Consider the following 26,905-nt stretch of genomic DNA (forward strand, 5'->3'; position numbering starts at 1 on the left):
AGCAAATCTATTTTTTTACATCTTAAGACGACGGTGCAGCGTGACTGATAGCCCTCGGCATCTTTCTGGGTGCTTGGCAGCAAATACGGGGCGGTGTATGACGATGGTCTTCAGGCTTATTGCACAATCGGCTGCTCAGGGAAGACTCTGCTAACGTACGATGACCCGACTTGTAATAGGATGGCTAACAGTCGTAATACACCATTTACTGCCAAAAGGCAAGCCCCACGGCTGCCAGCACCCAGATCGCCGATGAAGGCTACCAGTCTACTGCACCGTCTACCGCCAAAAGGCAGTTAGCAGCTGCTGCTGTGTAGCAATGCAGTCCCACGTCTGCCGGCACCCAGAGGACATATGGTGACAGTGAGCTCAGCTGAGCTGAGCGGGCTCCATGTTGTCTGCACAGGTAACCCAGGTAACCCAGGTAAAAAGGCGCGAATCTATTGTCTGCCGTTGCTGTGACGGGGGAGGGAGGGGCCTGACGACATGTACCCAGAACCGCCCGCGACACTGTTTTGCATCATCCGGGCATTGGGATCTCAACCCAGAATTCCAAGGGGCGGCAGAGACTGCGGGAACTGTGGGATAGCTGTGGGATAGCTACCCATAGTGCAATGCTCCGGAAGTCGACGCTAGCCTCGTACTGTGGACGCGGTCCGCCGACTAGAGCACCTAGAGCATTTTATTGTGTGGACACACACAATCGGCTGTATACAACCGATTTCAATAAAACCGGCTTCTATAAATTCGAACTAATTTCGTAGTGTAGACATACCCTTAGTGACATAAGTTTTGCCGACATAGGTGGTAGTGTAGACATAGCCTTAGATTATAAACTCTTTGGGGCAGGAACTGTCTTTCTCTTCTGTGTTCGTACAGCACCTAGCACACTGGGGTTCTGGACCATGACTGGTGCTCTTAAGGGCTAAAATAATATAAATAAATAATAATAATTGCAAGTAACTCCTAAGACTACTATAACTGAAAGAGATTGGAGAATGTTTTCTGTTTTGCATTGGTCAGCACTCTGTACATAGTCAGTGTCACTGTATCACTATAATCAGTTCCCCCAGTTATTTGTGTGGGGTTTTTTTATATAATAATATGGGAGTGAGGAAGAAAAGATTCAAAAATAGGAATATTTTGAAGAATTTTTAAAATCACAAAAATTAGGAGGGAGATAAGGTGGGTGAGGTAATATCTTTTATTGGACCAAGTGGGTCCAATAAAAGTTATTACTTCACCCACCTTGTCTCTAATATCCTAGGACCGACATGGCTAGAATAACACTGCATACAAAAAAATGGTAGGGGCTGTCTAAGGCTGGTATAGTGCCTGAAACTACTTTAAACTCAGATTTTAAAACGGACTAGATTTCAATTTCTTATTTCAACACTTACATAGAAATCATATGCCAGCAGAGGGCGACCTTTCCAAATTGCCTGAAAACTAATCCAAAATGAGTCTTTTTGCTTCTAAATAAATGGGTTTCTGCAGGTCTTGAACTGATAAATACTGCTGGATCCCAGTGGGTGGAATTGAAAGAGAACTCCTGAAATTTTCTCTTTCCTCACCTTTCAAGTTAAAAACATAATTTCTTAGTTATAGGAGAAATATTAACACCCCCCCCCCAATAACTAGAGAAAACTTCTGAAAACTAAAATTCCCTCCATTCTCTGCAGTGATAAAACAGATCAGTTTTAACTCTGCTGCAGCTTGGAAAGGCTCTGAGCAGCAGCAGGGGCACTGAGACTGTTTGTAATCTCTTTAAGACAGTCTGCAAGTAGGGTTGCCAACTTTCTAATCGCACAAAACCGAATACCCTTGCCCTGCCCCTTCCCTGAGCCTCTGCCCTGCACAGCCCCTTCTCCCAGGCCCCACCCCCACTCACTCCACCCCCTCCCTTCGTTACTTGTTGTACCCCACCCTCACTCACTTTCACCATGCTGGGGCAGGAGATTGGGATGCGGGAGGGGTGAGGGCTCCAGCTGGGGGTGCGGGCTCTGGGGTGGGCCCGTGGATGATGGGTTTGTGGTACAGGAGGGGGCTCTGGGCTGTGGATGAGGCGGGTGGGGTGCAGGAGGGGGCTCAGGGCTGGGACAGGGAATTGGGGTGCAGGCTCCGGGAGGGAGTTAGGGTGTGGGAGGGGGTTCCGACCTGGGGCAGGAGGTTCAGGTGCAGGCAGGGGTTCAGGTTGTGGGCTCTGGCTGGGCAGCACTTACCTCAGGTGGCTCCCAGTCAGCAGCGCAGCAGGACTAAGGTAGGCTCCCTGTCTGCCCTAGCCCGTGCGACTAGGTGGAGAGGCCAGGGGGCTCTGCATGCTGCCTGCAGGCACTGCCCCTGCAGCTCCCATTGGCCACGGTTCCCAGCCAATGGGAGCTGTAGAGCCGGCACTCAGGGCAGGGACAGTGCGCGGAGCCCCAGTGCCAGCCCCTGTGCCTAGGAGCCCGACATGTCTGACACCTGGCAACCCTATCTGCAAGGGGTATGGAGATAATGGGCTGAGACTACTGCTCATTATGCAGAAAAGTGCTTTTTGACTGTTACCTTTTCCTTCCCTCCATTTGCCTCAATACTGCCAAACCCAACTGTTCAAAAATCACATGAGTGTCTTAAAAATCATGAGATTTTTATTTTTTAAAACTACCATTTTGGGTTCTTTTTATTTGCCTTTTGGGTTTTGACCTTTTTTGCGGGTGGGGTTACACTCAGATCACTTTTTCAAACTTTTCTCCACAACCCATGAGGGCTTTTTAAAATGAAAGCCGCTCATCTCACAGTCACATGATTACAGGAGCTGGGACGTTAAGAAAACCACCAAATATTGTGAGAGGTGTGATGAAATTGAGAGTGGGCTACACTGCATCTCTTTTGTCCACCATTGTGTCTTGTCAGAAAGCTAGGTTTGTATGCTCTCTGAAGCAGATAGTGCCTAGCACAATGGGGACCTGATCCCTGACTGGGCCCACTAGGCACTACTGCAATACAAATGACTAATCATTGGATTACACTCTGTTCACATTTGGAAATGAGTCTCCCTTCCCCACCCCTCACAACAGAAACAATGTATTTCCCTGACAGGTGGGGGGATCTCTTCTCCTGCACAGGGTCTGTCAGTCCCCCAATTCACAGCGAGGGTACCGCCCACCACCCCCGCTGTGAGGCTGAGCAACTCGCCCCATCCACGCCTTGGCCCTTTGCCTATAGTGACATGGCGTCGGGAACAATGTCCAGAGGCCACGTCACATGATACATCCTACCGCCTCCCTGGCCTGGTAGACTACGATCCCCATAGTGCCCCGCGGCGGCATCGGGCGGAGGCTCCGCTTCAGCCGCCGCCGCCGCCGCCGCGAAGTGTCGCGGCTTTGGAGCGGCGCTTTACGGCTGAAGCTCGAGTTTGCTTTTCCGCAGCTTTGCCCTGCCCTCCTGAGCCGGAGGTTCTGAGCCCTGGGATGTAACGTGCAGGATGGGAGGTCGGTTGTGAGCTCCCCGCCCCCCCCAGCCGGACCGAGCGGGGCCCCCCTCCCCCGGGCAGGATGGAGGAGGAGAGCATGGAGGAGGAGGGGGGCAGCAGCAGCAGCTATGAGGCCATGATGGACGATCAGAACCATAACAACTGGGAGGCCGGTGTGGATGGCTACAGGCAGCAGCACCCTGCGGGCCATGCCCAGGCCCCCCTCGGGGACCGGGCCCTGCAGCTGCCCGCGGATAGAAAGGCCCAGAGGGGGCAGCAGGAGGAGGAGGAGGAAGAGGCCCAGATGGTGCCAGAAGCCAATGGCCTGATGAAGGGCTGTGACTCTACGGGGGCTGCTGGCAAGGGAGGAGCCGTCGCTGCTGCCACCATCAACACCTCCACCTCCAAGTTCTGTGAGTGACAGAGCCTGGCCTGCCCCTCTCCTGTCCCGCCCCAGAGAGGTCTGCACCCCACCCCGAGACTGCCCCTGGGTCCCACCAGCTTCCCACACATACACTCTGTGACCAGGGGGACCTGGCCTGGAGTCTGTACCAGTGTCACCACACACACGCCCCGCCCCTGGCATGCTCACACTCTGTGTCTGGGGTCTCACACCCTGTCCTCTATTACACATGCGAGTCTACCCTAACTGCTACTTCCTCACCCCCTTCTGTAAAATTGAGCTATAGCTGGGATTTCACCTGTGTGTCTGAGCTACTCTTCTCTCCGCTTTCTGGAGTCAAGGCAGAAACTGTTCTCTCTCCCTCCACGTGCTCCCCTCTCTCATCCTACTGCTTAGCTAAAACTGTCACTGTCTTTCGCTCCTCCTTCCCTTTGAACACGCTCTTTCCCCCACATACCTGGATGGGCCTTGAGTCTGTTCTCAAACTGGTCCAATTCCCTGACTGTCTCAGCCCTTGCCTAATGTGAACTAAGAACAAAAATATTTGAACTGTTGACTGTGTTGGAAGTAGAAAGCATCCCTTCACACTCATGCTTCCCACTTGCCTCAGAGTTGGGACTTCCCAGGCTGCCTGGCTCCTCACCTGGTGGGCAGTTGGGGCTCCAGGCAGTTTGGTATCAAGTATCAGAGAGGTGGCCGTGTTAGTCTGTAGCCACAAAAACAACGAGGAGTCTGGTGGCACCTTAATGACTAACAGATTTATTTGGGCATAAGCTTTCGTGGGTAAAAAACCACTTCTTCAGATGCAGTTGAAGAAGTGGTTTTTTAACCCACGAAAGCGTATGCCCAAATAAATCTGTTAGTCTTTAAGGTAGTTTGGTAGTTTCAGAAAGGTCAAAATGGAATGTCATTTCAGCTTCTTCTGAATGAAATTTATGAATTCTGGTTCTGCAAGAAATCTTGAAATTTAATTTTTCATTCTATTTTGGAGCAATTTTGTTACACAAAAAATTCTGAAATTTTGTTTTTAATGTGAATTCCAGTTTTCAGACAACTCTATTTTTTAGGTTTGAGGGTGAAGGAACTACTGTGTTTGCTTTTGTGTTGTGTGGGTCTTCTAAAATATAGATCTATCATTAAAATGGCAGATTTCTTTTTGTTTTAAAGCATATTTGAGCATTTGTTCCCAGAGCTTCCATGAAATAGCTATGTATTAGAAGGTATGCAGACCTTCACTTATCTTTAGAATTCCCTTATCCAGTACTGCTATGTAAAAACTAGTAAAATGGTTTAATCGGAATATTTATGAAATCATAAACAAGTGTTCGGCTCATTAGAACTCCTCAGTGTGATAGATCAGTAGTTCTCAACCGGGGGCCCAGGGCTCCCTGAGGGGGCTGCGAGCAGGTTTCAGGGGGTCCGCCAAGCAGGGCCAGCATTAGACTCGCTGGGGCCCAGGGCAGAAACCCGGGACCCCACTTCAGGGGGCTGGAGTCTGGGGCCATCCGAGGCTGAAGCCGAAGCCTGAGCAATGCAGCTTTGTGGGGGCCCCTGTCGCGTGGGGCCCCAGGCAATTGCCCTGCTTTCTATCCCCTAACGCTGGCCCTGGCTTTTATATGCAGAAAAACAGTAGTTGTGGCACAGGTGGGCTGGGGAGTTTTTATAGCATGTTGGCGGGAGGAGGGGCTCAGAAAAAAAAGGCTGAGAACCCCATGATAGTTCACTTTGGCCTGTCACAGATAAACCTTGGTGGTATGTGTACATGGGCAACATAGATCTTAGCCTCTGCAGCTGCTGCCGAAATGGCATAGTCTATAGAGGCACTGTGATCTGAATGCAGGGCCAAGAACTCCTGTGTTTTAATCCTGGCTCTGACACTGACTCCATTTTTGGCCTTGGATAAACCATTTAATCTCTCTGCCTTAGTTTCCACATCTGAAAAATGGGGATAATAATTACTCCACAGGTGTGTTCTGAGGATGTTTTGAAGAGATAAGTGTGTAGGAGTGAGGAGATGGAAGAGGAGAGACAAACCAACAATTTCTCTCCTGCCTTCACCACCTCAGCAGCAGCTTATTGTCTAAACCAGGTGTTCTCACATCAATTTTTTTGGTGGCCTCAGAGTGCGGCCACTAACTCTTGCTGGTGGTGGCTCTTACAATTTTTCCTAAAACACTTAATTAACTTTAGGAAAAACAAATAAATATGCACATATACACGTCCAAATCATTGTAATATATTTATGCAGTAGGAAGGTGGTAGTAAATAGAGCTCCCCAGCACACCCAGACTTTGCTCCTATTCTTGTGCTCGGAGTGTGTCCTGGAGCGGGAGCCCCTCACAGTGCCGGGGAGCTGCCAAGCCTGTTGAACAACTGTGGTACCTACAGCAATGTAAACAGCGAGTGTGGCCCCAGGCGTGGGAAGTGCCAACCCCTCTCTCTGTTCCTGCCTCCTCTGGCGCTTCAGCGAGACTGGGCACTCACCGGCCATCAGTGGAGTCCCAGGCTTCCCGTGTCCCAGCTGGGGGGAACGGGGGAGCTGCCCGGGGGAGCGCCCCAGCGACTGAGTGCTGCAGCTGCTTCCGCTGACGAGCTGCCTCCGGCACTGGCCCCACTTATCTCCAGAGGTGCTGCCTGGAGCCCCCAAGGAGGTTGCGCAGTGCAGGGCACCGATCCCTGCAGGCAGCACCAGCATAAACACCAAAGTGGTGCATCTCGCTGCCCTTGGTAACAGCTACTCAGAAGCAACAGCTGGGTGTTGCAGGGAGGGGCTGCTTCTTTGTTCCCCACTTGTCCCTCTCTGCCCCTGCTTTGGAGGTTGTCATGGCTGCAAAAAAACTGGTGGCACCATTTGAGAAACGCTGGTCTAAACTACTCTTCAGTCTTGCAGTTTTCAGCACGCGTGCAGTTGGATCCATTGCTGATCCTCATGTCATGAAGGGGCAGTTTTCTAAAGGTAGACAAGATTTTAAACAGAATACTCCCAGGCAGCAGAGTAGAACTGACTAGGAGCATGTTAATTTCACTCTTCTTGCTCTTGCCCTATACTGTCTCAATCCTCCTGTGAATGGTTTTTCCATCTCTTGATAAATTTGAAGTCCGGTAACATCTGAGTAGATTCCGTTCTCTTGTTTCCTTCCTGCAAAATAGAAAATAATGACTGGCGGTGTAATATTAATTTACTTGCAGTGTGTTGATTTTGTTTCTGGTTTAGTTGCAGACCAGTGTACTTTTTTGTCTAACTACTCCTGCAGGCTTGTAGGGGGAGATGTTTGAAGGCTGACCCTTTTAAATACATATGGGGGGGGGAGGGTCAAATCTAGTTTAATATATAAATGATATTCTGGTAGGGTTGGTAGACTTAAAACTAGATAGACTTGATATTGCATATTTAATTTCACACTGTCCTCCTTTTGTTCCCATAAAAGATTTAAAAGAAATTACTTCTCTGGTGCAAGCTGTGTTGTTCATCGCCAGATAGATGATTATAAACCTAATATTTATAGAAGCTGTTCATTTTGTAGGTTTTTTCTAAGGTCATTAGAGAGTCAATTCATGTCTTTTTACTTAAAATATTGAGAATTTATCTGTGTTTTTAATCAGATCATAAGATAATTGTAGAAAAATGGATAAAGCGCAGTTTGCGTCAATGCACAATGTGGCTGTAAACTGTTTTAAGTTAGGCTTTTGCCCTACTTGCAAACATGGCCAATATGGGTTTGTTGCTCAGCTTAATAAAATCCTTGTTTGGCAGTGCAGCTAGCAGCACGCATGATCGTCAGATATGCTGACATGTGTTTACCCAATTTATGTAAGAACTTAGTTATAAAGCATTCTGTATGTTCATTTTTCTGTGTAAACAAATCCATTGATGTAGACAAAAAGTTTGAAATTTACTCTTGGTAAGCATTCTGAGTGGGAAGTAGTGGTGTGAAATGCAACCACAGAATGGATTCATAATCTTGCTACATTATGCCAGGCCGCAGCTGGGGGAAAGTGCCATTGGACATTCTTTTAACTTCCTGTACTACTTTGTCTAAAAACAAAGAACAATGTGGAATGGTCATCGTATGAAAAGCAACAATTTCTACAGGTAAACTCTTCATGCAGCATATGACAGACTGTTTTCCAAAAGCATTCATTCTTAGAACTAATTTGTTATAGTTGTGAATGGTGATTGCAGGAGGAAAACTAGAGTTACTTTTCTTTTATTGTTAAATGAATAAAAATATGAGATGCAAGATGTGCTTGGATATATTGATATATTTGAATGACACTATCTAGCAGGCTTTGCTAATTTAGTTGGAATTCTTTCAACCGTGCTTTGCAATTGCCTATAATGCAGTTTCTTCCAACTGGCTCTTCCTGATCTGAATTACCTAAGACCTATTAAATAGGGCTTGCACTGTAGTGGAGACTAAAGATTTACATTACTCTTGGCACTTCTGGATGATCTTGCAGGAAAATGTGCTGGTTGCTTTTTTGCTGAAAAATGAGTCAGTGCTGCCATTGGCAATATAGAAGCCCTATGCAAACCAGTTTCAGTCAAGCTTTCGCCTCTCTCATTTAACACTGCTGATGAATCTTTCTGCATTTTCAGCTTTTCTCCTCTCCTCTTATGCTGAGTTTTCTTTATTTTGGAATAATGCACTTCACAAATCCACATGGACTGTGAGACCTTTGTGAACTAATCAAAAGACACAGAACATATGATTTAGCATTTAGCCATCATGACCGTTTGCAACCACTGTTTGGATGTTCTCTCTGAGAAGGAGTGGGTCCCTATAGGTGCTTTAGAAACTGTAAAAGCTCTGTTGTTGATTGCAAAGTCATCTGAGCGTAGGTAAGGTTGGATACGCCTTTGGAACTGATGAAAAAGCTTCTTTAAATTTCTGTAGAGCCGCAGAGACCAGACCCATAATGGTAGCCACAAGCTGATGTGATTGGATTTTATATCAGGGAAGCCGCGGGATTCTGTTTGAGGTTAATGGTGTTTTTGGAAGAATTCTTGAGTTTTCACAGTGTGGTTTAGGGTTGTGTTAGGTATTACTGTTTTCTCAATATGATTTAAAAAGTGTGCTGTACATCCTCACGTCAGAAGTTTGGGATTATTCCTGCTAAATTCTCTCTCTCTGCTGTCATTTTATTTTTGTTGTCTGAATAAGTGACAACCCCTTGTCAGACCTTGACATGCATAGGCATTCTTGGCAATTTGGACACAATATTCTTCTGTTTTACTTTGACATATAATTAATAGCAATAAGTAGGCACAGATTTTTTTTTCTACATGGATACATGTAGCTGTTGTTGGTTCACTTTTCAAGTTAGACTAATCGCCTTGCATTAATGTCCATGTTAACTCTTTTAGTTTTTCCTTTAAAATTTCTTTACTTGCAGGATCTATTAGTGGATCTGTGAATTTAAATCTGTCTGGAAGAGTGTTCAGGGACAAAGTGCTTCAGTCTTTTTTTTTTAATTTGTCACTTTGTGCTATACAGGAAGTGATGTTAGCATAAAAAGAACTCTGCAGCTTTCTTATCAATTTCAAGTTTATTTTAATGACAATTATTGATTGCTCTTTGCTGTTTTTTGGCATTTGGACGGCTTCTGAATGAAGTTGATGTGGAAGAGTTTATGGAAGGCCTGGAACATGAATATTTCAATTATGACCATGACATTGAAAATATTGGTTACAGAATAAAACTCATCAGCATTCTGCTTTTCCACTTTAATAGAAAACATTTAATTCAGTGGCACATTTGACTTTAGGCTCTGAAGAAACTGAATTTCTACACTTTCTGAGATGAGCACAAATTCCTTCTATCTTGCTACTTTTCAAATCTTGGCAGTGTTTACAATTTACCTGGGAAGAATTGTTTGGTTTACTTCTGTCCTTTCAATCACCGGTTTTCTACCACTTGTTTCAACAGTAGTCATAGTGCATCAGATAAAATCATACAGTGATAGCTGGTAATCGGTGGTTTGCAGGATTGATCAGCAGCTTTCACATTTACTATGATTTGAATGTGAAATAGCCACTGGATGATTTCAACACCGAAAAAATAAATAAAAAAAGTTGCCAGATTTATGTAGAACCATGTTATCAGCTGCCCTTTGGAGAATTGTATAGAATTTTCTTCTAATATTTTAGAATGTTTTCACTTACAGATTGAAACTGCAGACTAATGATGTTAGTGTTTTAAAAACAATACCCCCCCCCCCCAAACCCTCTACTTTCAAATATTTGTGATATTCATAAACAAATGGAAAAAATACAAATAATTCACCTAAAATCTCACTGAGTTGGTCTCCCTACCCTCCACCCTGCCCTTGCTCTCGATAAAACTGTTTTTGCACAATCTCAATGTTACCCCCACAAACCTGATCATCAGGCAGTATTGTACTAATTCAGCATTTGTTCTGTGTTAGTAGATATGGGTGGGAAAGAAAGGGATGTGATGTATATGAGAGCGAGAGTTCTTAGAACTCTGGAGTAATTTTTTAATTTTTTTTATTTAAAGAATAAAATGAGCAGAAATTGAACAGTTTATAGTCATTGGACTGTTTGATATATAAACATTTTGGTTGGCTTCAGTTCAAGTGTGTGTGGCAATCAAGTGCACTTTACTCCTGAATGGAATAAATAGTGTTTGTAATAGCTTTCTAATTAAAATCTACTACACAGTACTTCCAAAATCTATAGATTCCAGCCAGTTAGTACACTGCAACCGCTACCTTTATTAGAGGTTTATTCATAAAAGTGTCACTTTACTCTTTCCCTCTTCAAGACTGAAACTGAATAGGTTTTCAGGTTTCTAGTGCTTAATTCTTTGTGATGCCACAAAAAAATTGATAGAGCTTATAACTCTGTTTAAAAATTGATTCCATTTAGTTCCAAATTAGTTCTTAGGTCACTCATTTTCTTTGTCACTATAGCTTAGTTTAATTACATTCAAATCTACACAAGGGTTTAGACTAATATTTAGTGTTGGCTGCATGGAGGCATTATCTTTTGGATGAGACTTTAAACTAAAGTCTCTTCTTCCTCTGGTGACCAAATGGACTTTAAATATCCCAACATTATTTTTAATAAAAGCAGATTGGGCTGTCCAAAGCTACATGTAAGGTATTGTTGAGAATAGCTACCCAGACACTGGACAACTGAGTTTTAGGGCTAGATCCATAAAGCAGTTTAGGTACCTAATTGCCACTTTGAGCACCTAAATCCGGAAATTAAATCCTCAAAACCCCTAGTCAGCTGCCACCTAACCATGTAGGTGCCTAAATTCCCACCTGTAAAGTTCCCCTGCCACCGGCCATGTGCACAGCTGCCTTAATCCTAACACCACTGAGCAGCTTGGTGACTAAGCCCTGAAGGATGCTCAGACTAAATATTTCCCTGCTTGTCTCTCCTGCAGGGCCAAATCCTGTAGGCATATTCTGAGGCGTCCTACTGGATCAGGCCATGCATAAAAATCCAAGGAGAAGAAGTTGGTCTCTCCCTTATGCACAATAACCCACTGGTTAGGACATTCACCTTGGATGTGAGAGATCTGGGTTCAAGTCCCCTCTGCCTGATTTCGAGATGGCTCTTGAAGCTAGGACTCCCACCTCCCAAGTGAGCACTCTAAGCCCGGGTGTGGGTATTCTTCTGTCAAGTTGAAGCTGTGCCACTTTGTATAAATTACTTAAATATTCATTGTGCCAAAGAGAGCGAGACTGATTCTCCAGCACAGCGGTGCAGGCATTCCCCTGGGAGGTGGGGACTTGAACTTCGGTCTTATGCTCCAATGACTATTTAATTATTTATATTGCTCTCCTCAGCATTTCCTGTTAGCTAGCTTAGGCGGCTCCCCACTCATCTTGCTGGCTTTTGTAGATCCCATTCTTAGATGCATCACTCTCCCCGGGCATTGCATAGGGAGCCTGGGTGCCCAGCTTGGGGACGTAGATTCCACTAGGTGACAGGGCACCTAAATGTTACATGTTGTAATGCTGAGTTTGTCTCATAGACTCTATGTCCCCTTTGTGGCTCTAGTCCTTAGTGTCGTAGATAACTTTCACTTTGCAGATTTGCTGGAGTATAGTGGCATGCTGTCAGAACGAAGGTTTAGGTGTGGCTAAGGCAGGCTACAGTACTCGATAGGAGTGCAACATACACTGCTGAGTGTCCTAAAGCCTCTAGTGTCCATCCATTTGTAATGAACAGAATGTATAACAAATATTAAGCAAGAGTGACCAGATAGTTAGTTAGTTTTTGCCAAGATGGGCTGGCAGTATAGCATTGTAGAGTTACCCAGTCGGCAAAACTGCTGAATCTGAACTAAATGCTATAAGAAGAAATATGTAAAGTACCATTCTACTGAGAAATCTTTGCAATTCGGTTCTGCTCCCGCTGCTGCTATTCAGACACTTGCCTGACTCACACCTGTTTCCATGCCCTTTATATCTTACTTTTTTTGTTAGTGCCGTCTTTCATATTGCACGTTTTGCCTGAAATTCTGTCCCTCTTGTTGCATTAAGCTACCACGCTCCCTTCATTCAAATCGCAAACTAAAACATGTTTAGTTCACTAATCCCATCAATTTTAATCCACCAAATAGAATAGTGATGCTACATTTAGAAATGTATTTAAAATACCTTCATGGTTTCTGACTATATCCCTCTCCAAACCGTTGTTTGAATTTATATTGTCCATTTAGAATGTGAGCGATTTGGAACTGGAGCAGTCTCTTCTTCTGCTCTGTACAGCACCAAGCTCCCTGCTCAGATAATACACTTTTGAACTGATCAGTTCAGATTTGGGAAAAAGCATGCTCTGTATTGTGTTGTGTTGACTATCCAGTGTATTTGGGTTAGTTGGAACTTGTGTTCAAACTCTCTAGGCCTTGGCTACACTCGCGGATTCACAGCGCTGCCTCAGCAGCGCTGTGAAGCGTGAGTGTAGTCGCGCCGCCAGCGCTGCGAGAGCTTTCTCTCAGTGCTGCAAGTACTCCACCTCTCCGAGGGGAATAGCTTGCAGCGCTGCGAGCGAGCTTGCAGCGCTGCTGGCGCTGATTACACTGGCGCTTACAGCGCTGCGCTCGGGGGGGTGTTTTTTCACACCCCTGAGCGCAGCAAGTGCAGCGCTGTGAATTGCCAGTGTAGCCAAGGCCTCTGAGAGCAAGAGCTAGCAAGATGGTCCTGCTAATGCAATACACTGTGTGTTTTTGAGGAAAAAGGTGTTGTTCATTCTAGAATGGCTGATCCATGGAACAATTCCATGGGTAGTTAATCAAGCTTTCTTTTCTGAGAAGAGAGAGAGAGAGCTTTAATTTCAGTTGTTAGGGGCTTGACTATGCCTGTGTGGATGCACAAAGTGTGTTGGGAAAAGGACACAGGAAACAAAAGTGGGATGGTGGTGGAGCTCAGTAGTATATTTATTCTTAGGTACTTACGTCCCCCATTACCATAATATCCGAGTGCATTGCAATTTTTAATGTATTGCTTCCTGCAACATCCCTGCCAGGTATGGGTGTACTATGCTTCTCTTATAGAAGGAGGACTAAGGCACTGAAAGATATAGGGCTTGTTTACATGGTGCCTTACTTTACACCCCAGCCAATGGGGACTAGTGTTCACCAGTGTGTTGTGCACTAACTGGCTCATATGGCCCCTTGCTGGCATGCACAAAAAGTTCCCTAGTGCGTGTTAATGGTCTACATCAACACACACTAGGGAACTTTTAGGGTATGTCTACACTGTTTTAAAACTGGTGGCGGTGGGTCTAGAGACTTGAGCTCATGCTATGGCACTAAAATCATCTGCGTAGATGTTCAGGCTTGGGTTGGAACTCAGGCTCTGAAGCCTGGGAGAGGGTGGGTTTCAGATCCAGAGTTCCAGCCTGAGCCCAAATGTCTACACGGCTTACATTTAGTGCTGTAGCATGAGTCAGTCTGTAGACCTGGGGTCTGAGACTTGCCACAGATTTTGAAACACAGCGTAGACATACCCGGAGTTTGCACCAGCAGGGTCCACATAGGCCAGTTAACACACAATATGCTGGCGCACATTATAATTTACAGCCCACTTAGTATGGACTAAGGCACCATGTAGACAAGTCCTAAATTGTCGCTGCATTGACTCATGAACCCTGTAGTCAAGAGAGTTGATGGTCTCCTTTAACATGGTTGTTGTTTGCATACCAATTGAGAGGGATTGTTCTGGGAAACTGTTGCTCCCAGCCTGCCCTTGTTCTTCCGCTGTGGGAGAGCTTAGTGTTAATCTTTAATTCTGGTTTCCCACACAGTTGCATAATATGTTATAAGCCAAGTCACTGAGCCACTTTCTGTTTGTTTCATATTATCATTATTGGAGCTTCCAGGGTGGTTCCCTTTCACAGCAGAAATTGCTAACTATTTTTTGGGGCCACAAAACACTGACTTAGCAACCTTTCCATTTCAGTAAACATGAGATTCAAATTGGGGTATAACCTCTATTGTGAAAGATGGGTGTATCCTAACAAAGATTAAATGCACTTATTCATATGAAGTTCTTTGCGTGCTTATCAGTTGTGATCTGACAGTTCACCAGCCTCTGAGTACCTCGGCTAAAAGTGCAGTAAAACACAGTTGTTTCTTTTTTTCTTTTCATAGTAATGAATGTTATAACCATTGAAGATTATAAGAGCACATATTGGCCAAAGTTGGACAGTGCCATAGATCAGCTTTTAACTCAGAGTCCTGGTGACTACATCCCTATCTCCTATGAACAAATATACAGGTAAGGAAACCTTTAAGCACTACATAGCTTCCTTTCAATTGAACTTATGTGGAAAATCTTTCCTTACATGCTACATATGTCACTGATTTTGTCTATTATATAAAGTGCAACCCATTTACTACTGATGTGGTTAGAATCCGAAAAAATAAGCTGTCCAAATACCCTTGCATCTCCTGTCGGGGAATAAATGCATTTATGCTTGATCTATGTAGATCAAAACCATGATCACCTTGAATAAGTGAAAACTATAAAAATAAAATATGGTGCCCTCACAGAATTTTGGTATAATACACCCAGAAGTGTGTAGCACACCCTTAATTATGGCAGTTGAGGGAGGGGTTATGGTAAGAAGTTGAGTGAATGCCTCAAGTAACCTTTTAGGGTATGATTACACAGCAAAAAAAATCCCCATCTTAACAAGTCTCAGAGCCTGTGTCAACTGACTTGAGCTCGCGCTTCAAGGCCAAAAGTAGCAGTTCAGACATTCAAGCTTGGACTGGAACCCAGGCTCTGAGACCCTCTCCTCTCGCCAGGCTTCAGAGCCCGGGCTCCAGCGTGAGCCGAAACGCCTACACTGCTAATTTTAGCTCTGCAGCACGAGCCTGAGTCAATTGACCCGGGTCCTGAGTCTCACTGCCGCAGGTCTCTTTTTGCGGTGTAGACGTACCCTTAGATGCCTGATCCTGCAAGGTGCTACGAGTCTACTCTAGAAAAGGATTAGTGATTTATATTTCTAAACCTGGGATGAAAGGGAGTTTTTGTCCTGTGCGTGGCAGCTATTCAGGGAGTAGGAGAAATGCTGGTGGGAGTAGATGCAGCTGGTTATATTGGGTAAGGGGCTGACTCTTGCTAGTGACACCAGCAGATTAAAAAGTGAGGTTTTTACTCACGAAAGCTTATGCCCAAATAAATCTGTTAGTCTTTAAGGTGCCACCAGACTCTTTGTTGTTTTTGTAGATACAGACTAACACGGCTACCCCCTGATACTTGACAGCAGATTAAAGGCACCTTCCATGTTCCTTAGCAGAGAACTGGGCGCCAGGAATGCAGTCCTATTTCAACTCTATTTCATGGGGCTTGTGGCCTCTCAGCTCTTGTCTCCTGCCGTCACTTGGACAGAGCTTTCCACTTCTCCCTCCCCATTTCCCCAAGCTGGATCCTTAGAAAAAGGAGCCAGATGGGGAAAATTAAATTACCTGCCACATTGCCTCTTGGGCACTGCCTGTTGCTGCCCTACTTGTTTAATAAAAGTATTTATAATTTTTCAACAATTACAAAATTTATCACCTCTACCCTGCTCTTCTCTCCCTCTCCCTGCACTTAGAAAATGCTCTCATCAGTCTCTGGCCTGCAACATCTGTATCAAAAATTCAGAGGGATAAGTTCACTTTAATTCATTAGATGGTTACTGAATCTGCATTCTTCAGAAGTAACAGATGTTCTCCCCATCTAGAAATCTCAGATGAGCACAAAGCCAGCAATAAAGACAAGCTTAGCACCTACCAGCATTGACCTATGATAAACAATAGACACAGCAAATCCAGACCGTTTTTTTTCCCCTTCAGATAATTAGAGTAACTCTTTACTCCTTTAGAAATAAAAATAATTGGTCACAATCATAAAATGAATGATATATTTTCATAAGAAACTAATCATAAGGATAAATAATTTTAAATTTCTCCGAAAAGATTTAAATCTCAGAAGCAACAATTGGTATTCAGATTGTGATAGTGCCTACAGGCCCCAACAGAGATCAAAGCCTTAGTGTTCTAGCCACCATACAAACACATAGTAAGAGACCATTCTTGTCTCACAGAGTTTACAAGCTAAATAGACAAGGTAGACGAAGCATGGGGGAAAGGAAGTATATATTTTTGTATACCGAGACATAGATGAAAAGACTTGCCCAAAGTATTGCAGGAATTCAGTAAGAGAGCCAGGACTTGAACCCACATCTCTTGTTCCAGTCCAGTGCCTTAACCAGAAGACTGTTTTTCCTCTCCAAATCTACAAACAGCTACACATCTTTGTTTTTCCCATCTCTTTCTCAGACAGTGAGAAAGATAAAGACCTTCTGGACTTAAAACCTAAGATGTACTAAATAAAGGAGCCAATCCTTCTCTCACACACAAAGTACTTTAATAAAGTTTCCCTATACACTGATTATTTTTCCTGTATCCCTGAGGAGTTAAAAATAACAGACACAATCTGTAAAGAGCATCTCTTAGAAAATCTGAGGTAGACGGATCAGTTGTACTTCTAGCACTTTTTGTAAGATCTCTTTAAATCTAATAAAAACTTAGAATTTCGATCACCGTTATTAGAAAATTTACAAATCTCAGATTATTTTCCATTCAGTTATTTTCTAATTGTTCTATTTGGGGAGTTGATAATCTCTCATTAAAGTGTGGGACTGTGCCAAAAGGAACAGCAGTCTGGTAGAATTCTTTCAGCTTCCTTAGAGTAATATCAGAGCAGTGATGACTCAGACTCAGCCTGCAATCGGGAAGTGAAAACAGGATCTGAAAATGGGAAATAAATTCTAAAATAGAAGTGTTCAAATACAAAGTTAAACACAGAAACCTATATGCATATACAAACATTGCTGTCTAACTACAGCTGTTTGCTGTTTAACTACATAAAGAAATGCAGAAATTCAGGGCAGGAGTAGATATAGCCGCAATTAAAGTACAAACCTGCACAATGTCACGTAGAACTTTGTAAAATGACGTACTATTTCAAATGAATCAGTCCACTTCACTTATTGTGGGAGTGGCCATATATTGTGCTGTGTCTGAACAAATAAACCCCACAGTCGTGTGCTGTCTTTATCTAAATGTAAGTTTAAGAGGTCACAAAACCAATCTCATCCGTCTTATTCTATCTCCATTTCTCTGGATCCAAATTACACTGTTGTTTCTGACATTAATGTATTCTATGATATATTTCTACCTGGTCATTCCCAGTACAGTTATTGCTGTCATTAGAATTTATGCTAGACGACTGAACTCCTCAGTATGGAGGCGTAAACATGAGAAACTATAGGGAGTTGAGTTGAAAACTAAGTATATGTAAGAGGATGAGGAGCAGTTTCTAAAAAGAGTCCTGTTGGCTAGGGAAGTAGCAGTGTAGGTGGCCACTGGAGGAGACCTAGAAGGGGATGGACAAAATGTGTTCTATAGTAAAAATTGTCATGACTTTGTAATGTCTCTGAAGGAGCTATTAGTCTGCCATGATAATTCTACCAAAATGCCTCTTCATTGGCCTGAGAGGGTGATATAGTTACTGAGTGTGCTTCTCTTTATTCGTCTGTGAAACTGTGAGGTTAATTCCTAACATTTCATCAGTGTTCGAGTTCTTGGAGGTCTTATCCTATGATTCATTATGTGATCCATATTACATGTTTATTGGCATTGTTAGCCTCTGCTGAGGGAGGGGAAAAAAAACAAAGGAACGAACTGGAGATTGTATACGCTTGAGGGCATTCTGTGCCAAAAAATTAAAAATTCTGCAACAAAAAACAAAAATTTTGCGAAGAATATTTTAAAATTCTGCAAATTTTATTTGTCAAATAAATGTGGAGGCTCCAGCATGGCATTGGGGAGCACAAGACACAGTACGCAGAGGTGGGAGATCACCTGTGCAGCTCCCCCCGGGACATAGACTCAGCGGTGAGGCTGCACCGAACCCTGACGAGTGCAAGGACCGGGCCTGCCCCGGAAACACCTCAGGGCACTGCCCCTCCTTGCCAGGTGTGGGCAAGCAGGCTCAGCAAGGCAGGATCCAAGTGTGGAGGGACTTAGTGTTGGGGGATCCAGGTGGGGTTGAGAGGGTTCTGTGTGGGGCAGTCTGCGGGTGCGTGCAGTTCAGTGGGATGTGCGTGGGAGGGGGGATCTGGATGCACAGGGGCTTGTTGGGGGGGGAGGGGGTTCTGGGTGCAAGGGTAATGGGACTCTGCAGTGTGGGGTCCAGGTGAAGGTGATTTGGGCTCATCAGGGGGATCTGGGTGTGTGTGGGGGGATAGAGCTCTGCAGGGGGCTATGGGTGTGGGGGGCTCAGTGGGCAGTCGGGCTCAGTGGGGTAGGGATCCAGGTGCAGCTGGTTGGGGCTCGATGGGGTGGGCATCTGGGTGCGGGTGGCTTGTCGGGTGATCCAGGGGCAGGGGGAGTGGGGTTTATCGGTGGGATTCTGATTGCGGGATGAGGCTCAGTGGAAGGGTCTGGGCATGAGGGTGTCTGGATGCATGGGGGTTGGCAGATGGGAGAACAGCTCCCTGTACAGGGATCCCTGCACCTGCAGATGAGGTGTGATGGGTGCAGGTAGCGGGGGAGGCGGAGAGGGGGTTGGCAGAGCTTCCTGCAGTCGGGGGAGAAATATGGGGATGGGTCTGACCCGGCTCCGGATGCCATGCAGGGGAAGAGGAAGTCCTGTCCTCCCCATCCCAGCCAGGACTAGCAGCTGAGCCTGGCGCAGGGTAGGAGCCACCAGTTGGGTCTTTCCCGGTCCCGCCTCCTGCCCCACAGTGATTTACTTCTCTGGCAGCTGCCTTGGGCCTCCGAAACATACTGCTGGGGAGGATCGCATGACCACTTTTGTGGCTTCCCTTTGCTTCCCCGTCAGAAAGTCATTTTTCTGTGGGGAAGCAAAGAAATCTGCAGGGGACATAAATTCTGTGCATGCGCAGTGGTGCAGAATTCCCCCAGGAATAGTTGTAGTCAAGATTTTGGCACTTCAGCAGAGGTGTAGAGAAGGTTATTTGGCATTAGCTTGTTATAAATTTGTATTATAGTAGTACCTAAAGGCCTCAACTGGGATCAGAACCCATTCTGCTAGGCACTCTACAGACACACAGTAAGAGGCAGTCCCTACTGCAAATTGTGTGCATTCTAAATAGATAAGATGGACCAAATGTGGGGAGGAGAAACAAAGACACAAAGAGGTGAAGTGACTTGCCCAAGATCATACAACAGGTAGTGCCAGAGACAGGAGTAGGAACCAGATTTCCAGTCTGCTGCCCTATCCGTTAGTTCATGTTGCCTCTGAGTACTAGAAGGATTAGTAGTAGTATTAACTTTCAAAAGAGCCAAATTCACATAAAATTAAAAAAAAAAATACAAGTTGTATTAATATAACAGCAAAAGTTTTTGGTAGGGTGGATTGATTTTTAAATCATTGATTTAAATCAAGTGGGAAGCCTTTATTAAAATCAATGATTTAAACCAACTTTTCCATTTGTATGTTAGTTATTTTCTAGAGAGAGTTGCATTCTTATTAATTAATATAACCATTAAAACTTGTTGGTTTACAACTAAATGAGCCTTCATGCTAGAATTGGTACATCTTTCTGCTACTAAGGAAGCAAAACTGTATACATTTATAACTATATACATTTATTTAAGCAAACATATAGCTTAATATTTTCAGATTAATAATTGTACATTTTTAGTTAGAAAATGGAGAATGACATACTGATTTACTAGATAATTAACTTTTTTGCTCATGATTTGTGTCAAGTTGCATTAAGTTGGTAACTGAAATTTAATTAAACACATAAAACAGAGTATAAAACTTACTTTGATTAAACAAAACAATCTTAAATGTTTTAGACACAAACTTCTCTTATCAAAACATTTTTTATGTTTACAGCTAAACGATTTATTAAACAGAGGGATAAACTGTAGTAAATATGCCTACACGAAAGTGACTGAAGCTTATGTTCCTATTTGCCTAAGTCTCTTGAAAATGACATTGAAGTTACATAGGCTTGATCTGTTTTGTCGTTTTTTAAAAGCTTGACCTCAAAAGTTAGCTATTTCCTCCCGATTCTTTCTTAATATAGAAAACCAGCCTTTAACTCAAAGTTTGATTAGAGGCTCATGGATTCAGCATATTTATTTTTTATTGAAATGTTTTAGGAGAGTATAATAAGTTTAGCCCTTAACATATTTTGTATTAAATTAATATTTCATTTTAAACGGGTTTATTGTTAGAAAGAAAAACTTAGTTTAAATAACAAAATAAAAAATCAAATTCAAATTAAAAATCTGATTTTTAATTTAAAAAAAAGTAGGGCTGTCAAGCAATTAAAAAATAATCATGATTAACAGTGCAATGAATAGCGATTAATTTTTTTTATCGCACAGTTAAACAATAGAATACCATTTATTTAAATATTTTGGCTGATTTCTACATTTTCAAATATATTTATTTCAATTACAACATACTACAAAGTGTACAGTACTCATTTTATATTTATTTTTTAATTACAAGTATTTGCACTGTAGAAAACAAAAGTAATTTTTGTTTATCATTTTTACAGGGCAAATATTTAATAAAAAATATACACTTTAATTTCAATTATAACACAGAATACAATATATATATGAAAATGTAAAAAAAAAAAATCCAAAATATTTAATAAATTTCAATTGGTATTCTATTGTTTAACAGTGCAATTAAAACTGCAATTAATTGCAATTAAATTTTTTATAGCGATTAATTTTTTTGAGTTAAGATTAATCGACATCCCTAAAAAAAAAAACTATTTTTATTCTCCCTATATTTTGGCAAAGGTAAGCTGTGTCTAATCTTCAAGACGTTTATGATTATCTTAGGGCGTGTGTTTGCTGCAAGTATTGTAAATATTTGTTTTATTACTATTTAAGTATATTTCTAATGTGTAATTTTATTGCCATGGAGGAAAATAAAATCTTTTAAAAGAAGAACTAATGTTGATGATTTGACTTAAACCAACCAGATCCTAAAATGAGCAGTTAAGGTACCATTTATGGCCTCCTGACTTCATGTTGGTGTGGAGATATGGTTTTATGTCAAAAGTCTTAGACCAATGGTTGGCGATTTGTAATATGCTTTCATTCTAAGGCAGTCAGCCAAGTTTTATCCTTGGCAATACATTTTGTGGCTTTTGATGGTTTAAAACCGATGTTTGTGCTATTTTTATTTTTATGACTGATTGACAGTGCTGTATATCTTATATGAATTCAAGAGGCAGAAATCTTTTAAATGCATTGGTAATTTTAGTGGAAAGATTTTATTATTAATGTAACTTGAAAAAATCATCAACTGAGTACTTGATATGGTAACTTTAATGCTGTGTATGGAAGGAGAAACATACAAAGTGTACTGTTCATAGAATTACCAATGTACTTAGGAGTGCAAAATTACTTCCTAGACAGCATTAGGTTCTGATCTTGCCCTGAGCTCCATTATGGTGGGTCTTCATTGAAGTCAAAGGGGATCCATGCTGAGATTTCAGGATTGGGGCCTTAGTCATTGGCTTAGTGTAAAAACTGTTAAAGTGTCATCTTGTTGCCCTCTAAATTGAGATTTAAGCAGTATTTTAAATGTTCACTGCCCTCCATTGCAAACTGTTGTAAATTCATCATTGTTCCTATATTTGTTTCTGCAGTTGTGTGTATAAATGTGTATGCCAGCAGCATTCGGAACAGATGTATAGTGACCTAATAAAAAAGATAACTAACCACTTAGAGAGAGTCTCAAAGGAGCTGCAGGTAAGAAGCTGCACAATCTAATTTTGTTGTTTTCCTGGGATCTGCCATTGTACTGGAACCAGCATTTAGAAGGGGTTGCTATCAAGACTAGTGCCTGCAATTCAGTAAATTGATACATAATTAACAGATTTAGACAGTAACACAATCGTAGGAAAGTTTAGATTGTACAGCACTGGTTTACAATTGGTTCATATTTGGCAAGTTGTCATTGCAAGCATAAGAACTGAGAGTTAATATATTTTAAAATGAAAGCTTTGATAGCGGGGAATCTGAACATAATGCAGACAACAAATGCATCAAGCAGGCAGGATCTGGCCCACGTGACATAGGTGCTTGACTCAGCTTTGCTAATCTAAAGCACACAAGGTCACTTACAATCCACGTAGCTCAGAAATTGGAGACAACTGTGCATATTAAAAGAAAAAAAACTTGGTGATTTATGTATGAGATGGTAAAAAGTAGGTGGAAATTGTGTACCATTAAATATGAATTCTTTGAGATAGAGACAAATGTGCATTTTTCTTACCCATCTCTAGATGTCAGTGGTTTACAGCAATCATAATACAGCTTGTATGTTCCTATCTCACACTGCATTTCTGATATTTCTACAGTGTCTTTCATCCATTTCTTTTGTGTGTTGTGTTATGTTTGGAATTTCTAACATGGAAATTATAATGTAGCATTCTCCAAATTGTTATCACTTGGTCAACTGGAAGTCTAGGGCATCCGGAAAGTTTTCAAACAGCAGGCTGAAAATGGAAAACTATAGCTGTACTTTTATTGCTATACTGTAGGTAGTTCTGTTCATGTTTATTTCGAGTGAATGTTGCACTGACATTAGTTGTTAACAAACTAAAATTACAACAGAGTCATGTAATTGACTTTAATCACTTTTGAAAACTGATATTATAGTCACTTGCTGACTTAAAAGTCAAGCAATAACACGAAACATATAGGAGTCTTCAAATATAGCAGTTCTTTGTTTTCACTTGGTGAAAATATAGTACCTTGCCTATAAATCTCACTTTTTCCCCACAATGCTTCAAATTAATGACAGGTTTTTTTACTGGTTTTAACTTAAATCTGTTTTTGGTTTTTAAATATAAGTGAACACATTAAAATATGTAATAATGTGATCATGCTGATGTTACCCTCATCTAAATTTAGGCTGTAAGCATTTTGGGGCAGGGTCTCATTCTTTGTCTACTATGAAGTGCCTAGCGCACCTTTCTGTGCTTGTAAAGTAACCAAGAAATAAGAATAATTCCCTTACAATGTCTTACATCCCCACATAACAGCATAATGTTCTACAAGCATTAGTTATAGTTGCTGGTTGCAACATCTAGAATTAAGTCTTCAGCTCAGGTCCTGCTGAATTGGTGCAATATACACGTTTTTTCCTCCATTTGTATGAGAATTGACAATCCTTGCACTGGTTCAACTAGTCGTCCTAATTCCATCCTACGATGGAAATTTGTGTTTGGAAATTTCCCCCAAATCCCTTGCTCCCTGCTGTAGTGCTGGCTTCTGAGAGAGTTTCTTCAGGAATTTACTGTTTTAAAGACATCTGTGCATGGATGCACTAAAATCCTTCTTCTAAAAATAGCTGCTATAACCTATTGCAAGAATAAGTGAGAACTATTTCGTGCAGTCTCTGTCTTTGCAACAGCTTCTTTGCTTAGATTGAACACACCTGACAGGTGATAGAATTATTATGGTATGATATAATGACATGACCTTTGACTTTAGCAATAATATTTTGTTTCATATACAACAAATCAAATAATTTGGAACGTGCCTGTGCAAAGATTCCTCACTTAGCCTGGGTTCCTACAAGAAATCTCAGTAGAACAAAGAATGGCCATACTGGGTCAGACCACTGGTCTATCTAGCCTGATATTCTGTCTTCTGATGGTGGCCAGTGCCAGGTGCTTCAGAGGGAATGAAAGAACAGGGCAATTATTGAATGATCCGTTCCCTGCCTTCCAGACCCAGCTTCTGGCAGAAAAACTAATTGGCAAGAACCCTAGTAGGCAGTTTTGTCCATGTCTACCAGGCCCAGACTTGCACACTGGCATTTTGGAGAATGCTAAATGCTCTTGCTAAAACAATTCATTCTTTTTTTATGTACTCATAATGAGGGAGGTGGGACATTTTGATATTTTCATCATGCCTTCTTATTTTCACAGTTAAACTCCACCAGTTTATACTTGCATGTTTTCAAAATATCTCTTTATACTCTCTCATGTAGAACTGTACGTTCAGTAAGTGATCAAGAACCAGTGTAAAGATGTATTGTGAAATAAAACTGACCATCTTGGTTTCTTGTTAGGACAACAGTCTTGTTTTTTCAGCTATTTTTATGCTTTCCAAAGTATTAATTGCAAACTGACTCTTGGGGAGTGACATTTCTGCTGCTTACCCTAAACTCTCTTATTTAACTTAAAAAATTCTGGCTTAATGTAACATAAATCATTGTCAGCGTCTTCTTATTTTGGTTTAGTTTCATACATTAAGGAGCTGACTTAAACTAAAACAATGTAATCCAGCTTTAAATTGGTTTTAAGAATGTCCATACAGGAATTTGCACAAGGTTTAACTAAATTCACTTTTTAAAAAGACATTCAGTTTAAACCCCTGCAACTCTGTTTAGAACAGGCCTTAAGTGTTAGATTATTTGTCAGGAATCTATCTCTGAACCTGTCTGGGAAACCTCTAGCATGCCATTAATGCTATACAAATAATTAAAAATTATCGCGGTTTAAATCTCAAGTTTATGGAATGTAGTATTCATAAATATAGTTCTAGCTTTAACTTCAGTGGATAGAACTCCCTGTTGTGGAATGGTTACCTGTAGTTCAACTCATACATAAAAACTTTCACGCTGTAAAATGATGGAGTGTGTGTGAAAGGATTCTAACACTCACAACTTGAGGTGATGTTAAACAATTTGCACTGTGGGTCTGATTGTACAAGTTCTCTGCAGGTGAACTCGCACTGAATTCATGAGAGCTTTGCTCACAAAAGATTTCCAGGATTGGACCTTGAAAGTGGCTGTAGTAAGCAGAGGATTTTGTGCTATAAGACTGTCTTGGGTTCCCAATCTTTGTACAATGCTACTAGCTTACTATGCTAAGATTTTTTGCCTGCATCAGCCAATTTCAGCTGCCTCTTCTTCAGTTTTGCTTGCTGTAATCTGCACTGGAGCTTGAGTTACTCCAAACGACAGTTTCACAAAGCAAGTTAGACTGTGTACAACTCAACTGTAGGTGGATATCAGCGGAGTACTGGGTCCAGAGCAGACTCATCATAAAAGGTCCACTTGAACACCTATTGAAATAACTGAAAAAACATCTACTGATTTTAATGGGGGCTTGCTGGTCTCAGAGTGCAGATCAAAGCCTGAAATTGTATCTAGTAACAGGTACCAGATGTGTGAGTGGGACAGGAATTGGTATGGCATTTATAAAGGGAGACATGGTTGGGGGTATTTGTAGCTACTGCATAGCATGTAAACATTGTTCTAAAATACTAGGCAAGATGGTTAAATCTTAAAGTAGTGTCAATTTTTGGCAATTTTTTGTTGTCGGCTGCCAGTCTGGCACCAACCCTCCTCTTTTTCAATTGGGCTTGGAACCAGCTATAGCAGACTCTGGCAAATGCGTAGGAGCAAATGAGACCTGAAGGAATACAAGGGTGTAAAGAAATTGGTCAGGAATGTAGTTGCAAAAGCAAATATATTCGAGGAACTTTACACAAGACTAGGAACAAAGCATGGGACAAAGGACTAAAGATATAAAGGAAGTGAGGTTCATCAAAGATGAAACTGGTGTGGTGTTGACTGATGGTAGTTGCCTAAAGATAAATGGAGAAGGTATTCTGAACAGCTTTTAAATGACGAAAACCCAGGAGAGCAATGCCTCTTTGAAATGATGAAGTAAGGTGTCGTGGAGCCTATCGCAGCAATCTACTGTAATTGGAAATTTTTTTCCATGCCTGACTGAAGAGAACACATTTACTTTTTCTATAAAAGGGGGCTATTTAAAGTTTTTAAAGGACTATGTGTCATTTAAGTTGGGAGCAGGACAGATTGTAGTCTGGAAACTACCTATTACTCTCTAGCACTTAAAAATTCTTAAAACATGTAGTATTTCAGTGCATAGTTCACATGTGTGGCCCACAGCATGGCAGCTATTCTACAGTGCTGTAGCTGAGCAGACAAACACTTGCCTAACCGGTGTGATTTAATAGGGATAGATACAGAAGATGGGCCCTTGTACAAGGTGGTAATAGTATAATTTTGTGTCAAGAGAGTGGGTGATAAAAATTGCAATGGCAGGCATGCAAAATGTCATCTCCTCAGCAAGCAGAGTGGTTAGCAGCGGTTGTGTAACAGCTGCATTACAGAGCATCTGTGTATAACCAGTATGCCAGAACAATCTGTCAAGTATCAGGGGGTAGCCGTGTTAGTCTGTATCTACAAAAAAACAACAAGGAGTCTGGTGGCACCTTAAAGACTAGCAGATTTATTTGGGCATAAGCTTTCGTGGGTAAAAACCTCACTTCTTCAGATGCATAGAGTGAAAGTTACAGATACAGGCATTATATACTGACACATGGAGAGCAGGGAGTTACTTCGCAAGTGGAGAACCAGTGTTGTAAGGGCCAATTCAGTCAGGGTGGATGTAGTCCACTCCCAATAATAGATGAGGAGGTGTCAATCCCAGTCCCTATTCAAGCCCAGATTAATGGTGT

The 26,905-nt window shown here is 42.2% G+C and overlaps 1 protein-coding gene across 1 annotated transcript in view; it reads left to right on the forward strand.

Annotated features, from left to right (window-relative positions):
• Nucleotides 1-3,383: 3,383 nt before the first annotated feature.
• Nucleotides 3,384-26,905, forward strand: part of CACUL1 (CDK2 associated cullin domain 1) — a 74,426-nt gene continuing 50,904 nt past the window's right edge. Inside the window, exons 1-3 of the mRNA XM_054034777.1 lie at nucleotides 3,384-3,867; nucleotides 14,492-14,618; nucleotides 22,048-22,150. Of these exons, the coding sequence (XP_053890752.1) occupies nucleotides 3,537-3,867; nucleotides 14,492-14,618; nucleotides 22,048-22,150 (561 nt within the window). The 5' untranslated portion in view covers nucleotides 3,384-3,536. The remainder of the gene's footprint in view (nucleotides 3,868-14,491; nucleotides 14,619-22,047; nucleotides 22,151-26,905) is intronic.

Source organism: Malaclemys terrapin, chromosome 7 (genome assembly GCF_027887155.1).
Source record: "Malaclemys terrapin pileata isolate rMalTer1 chromosome 7, rMalTer1.hap1, whole genome shotgun sequence".
Lineage (NCBI taxonomy): Eukaryota > Metazoa > Chordata > Testudines > Emydidae > Malaclemys > Malaclemys terrapin.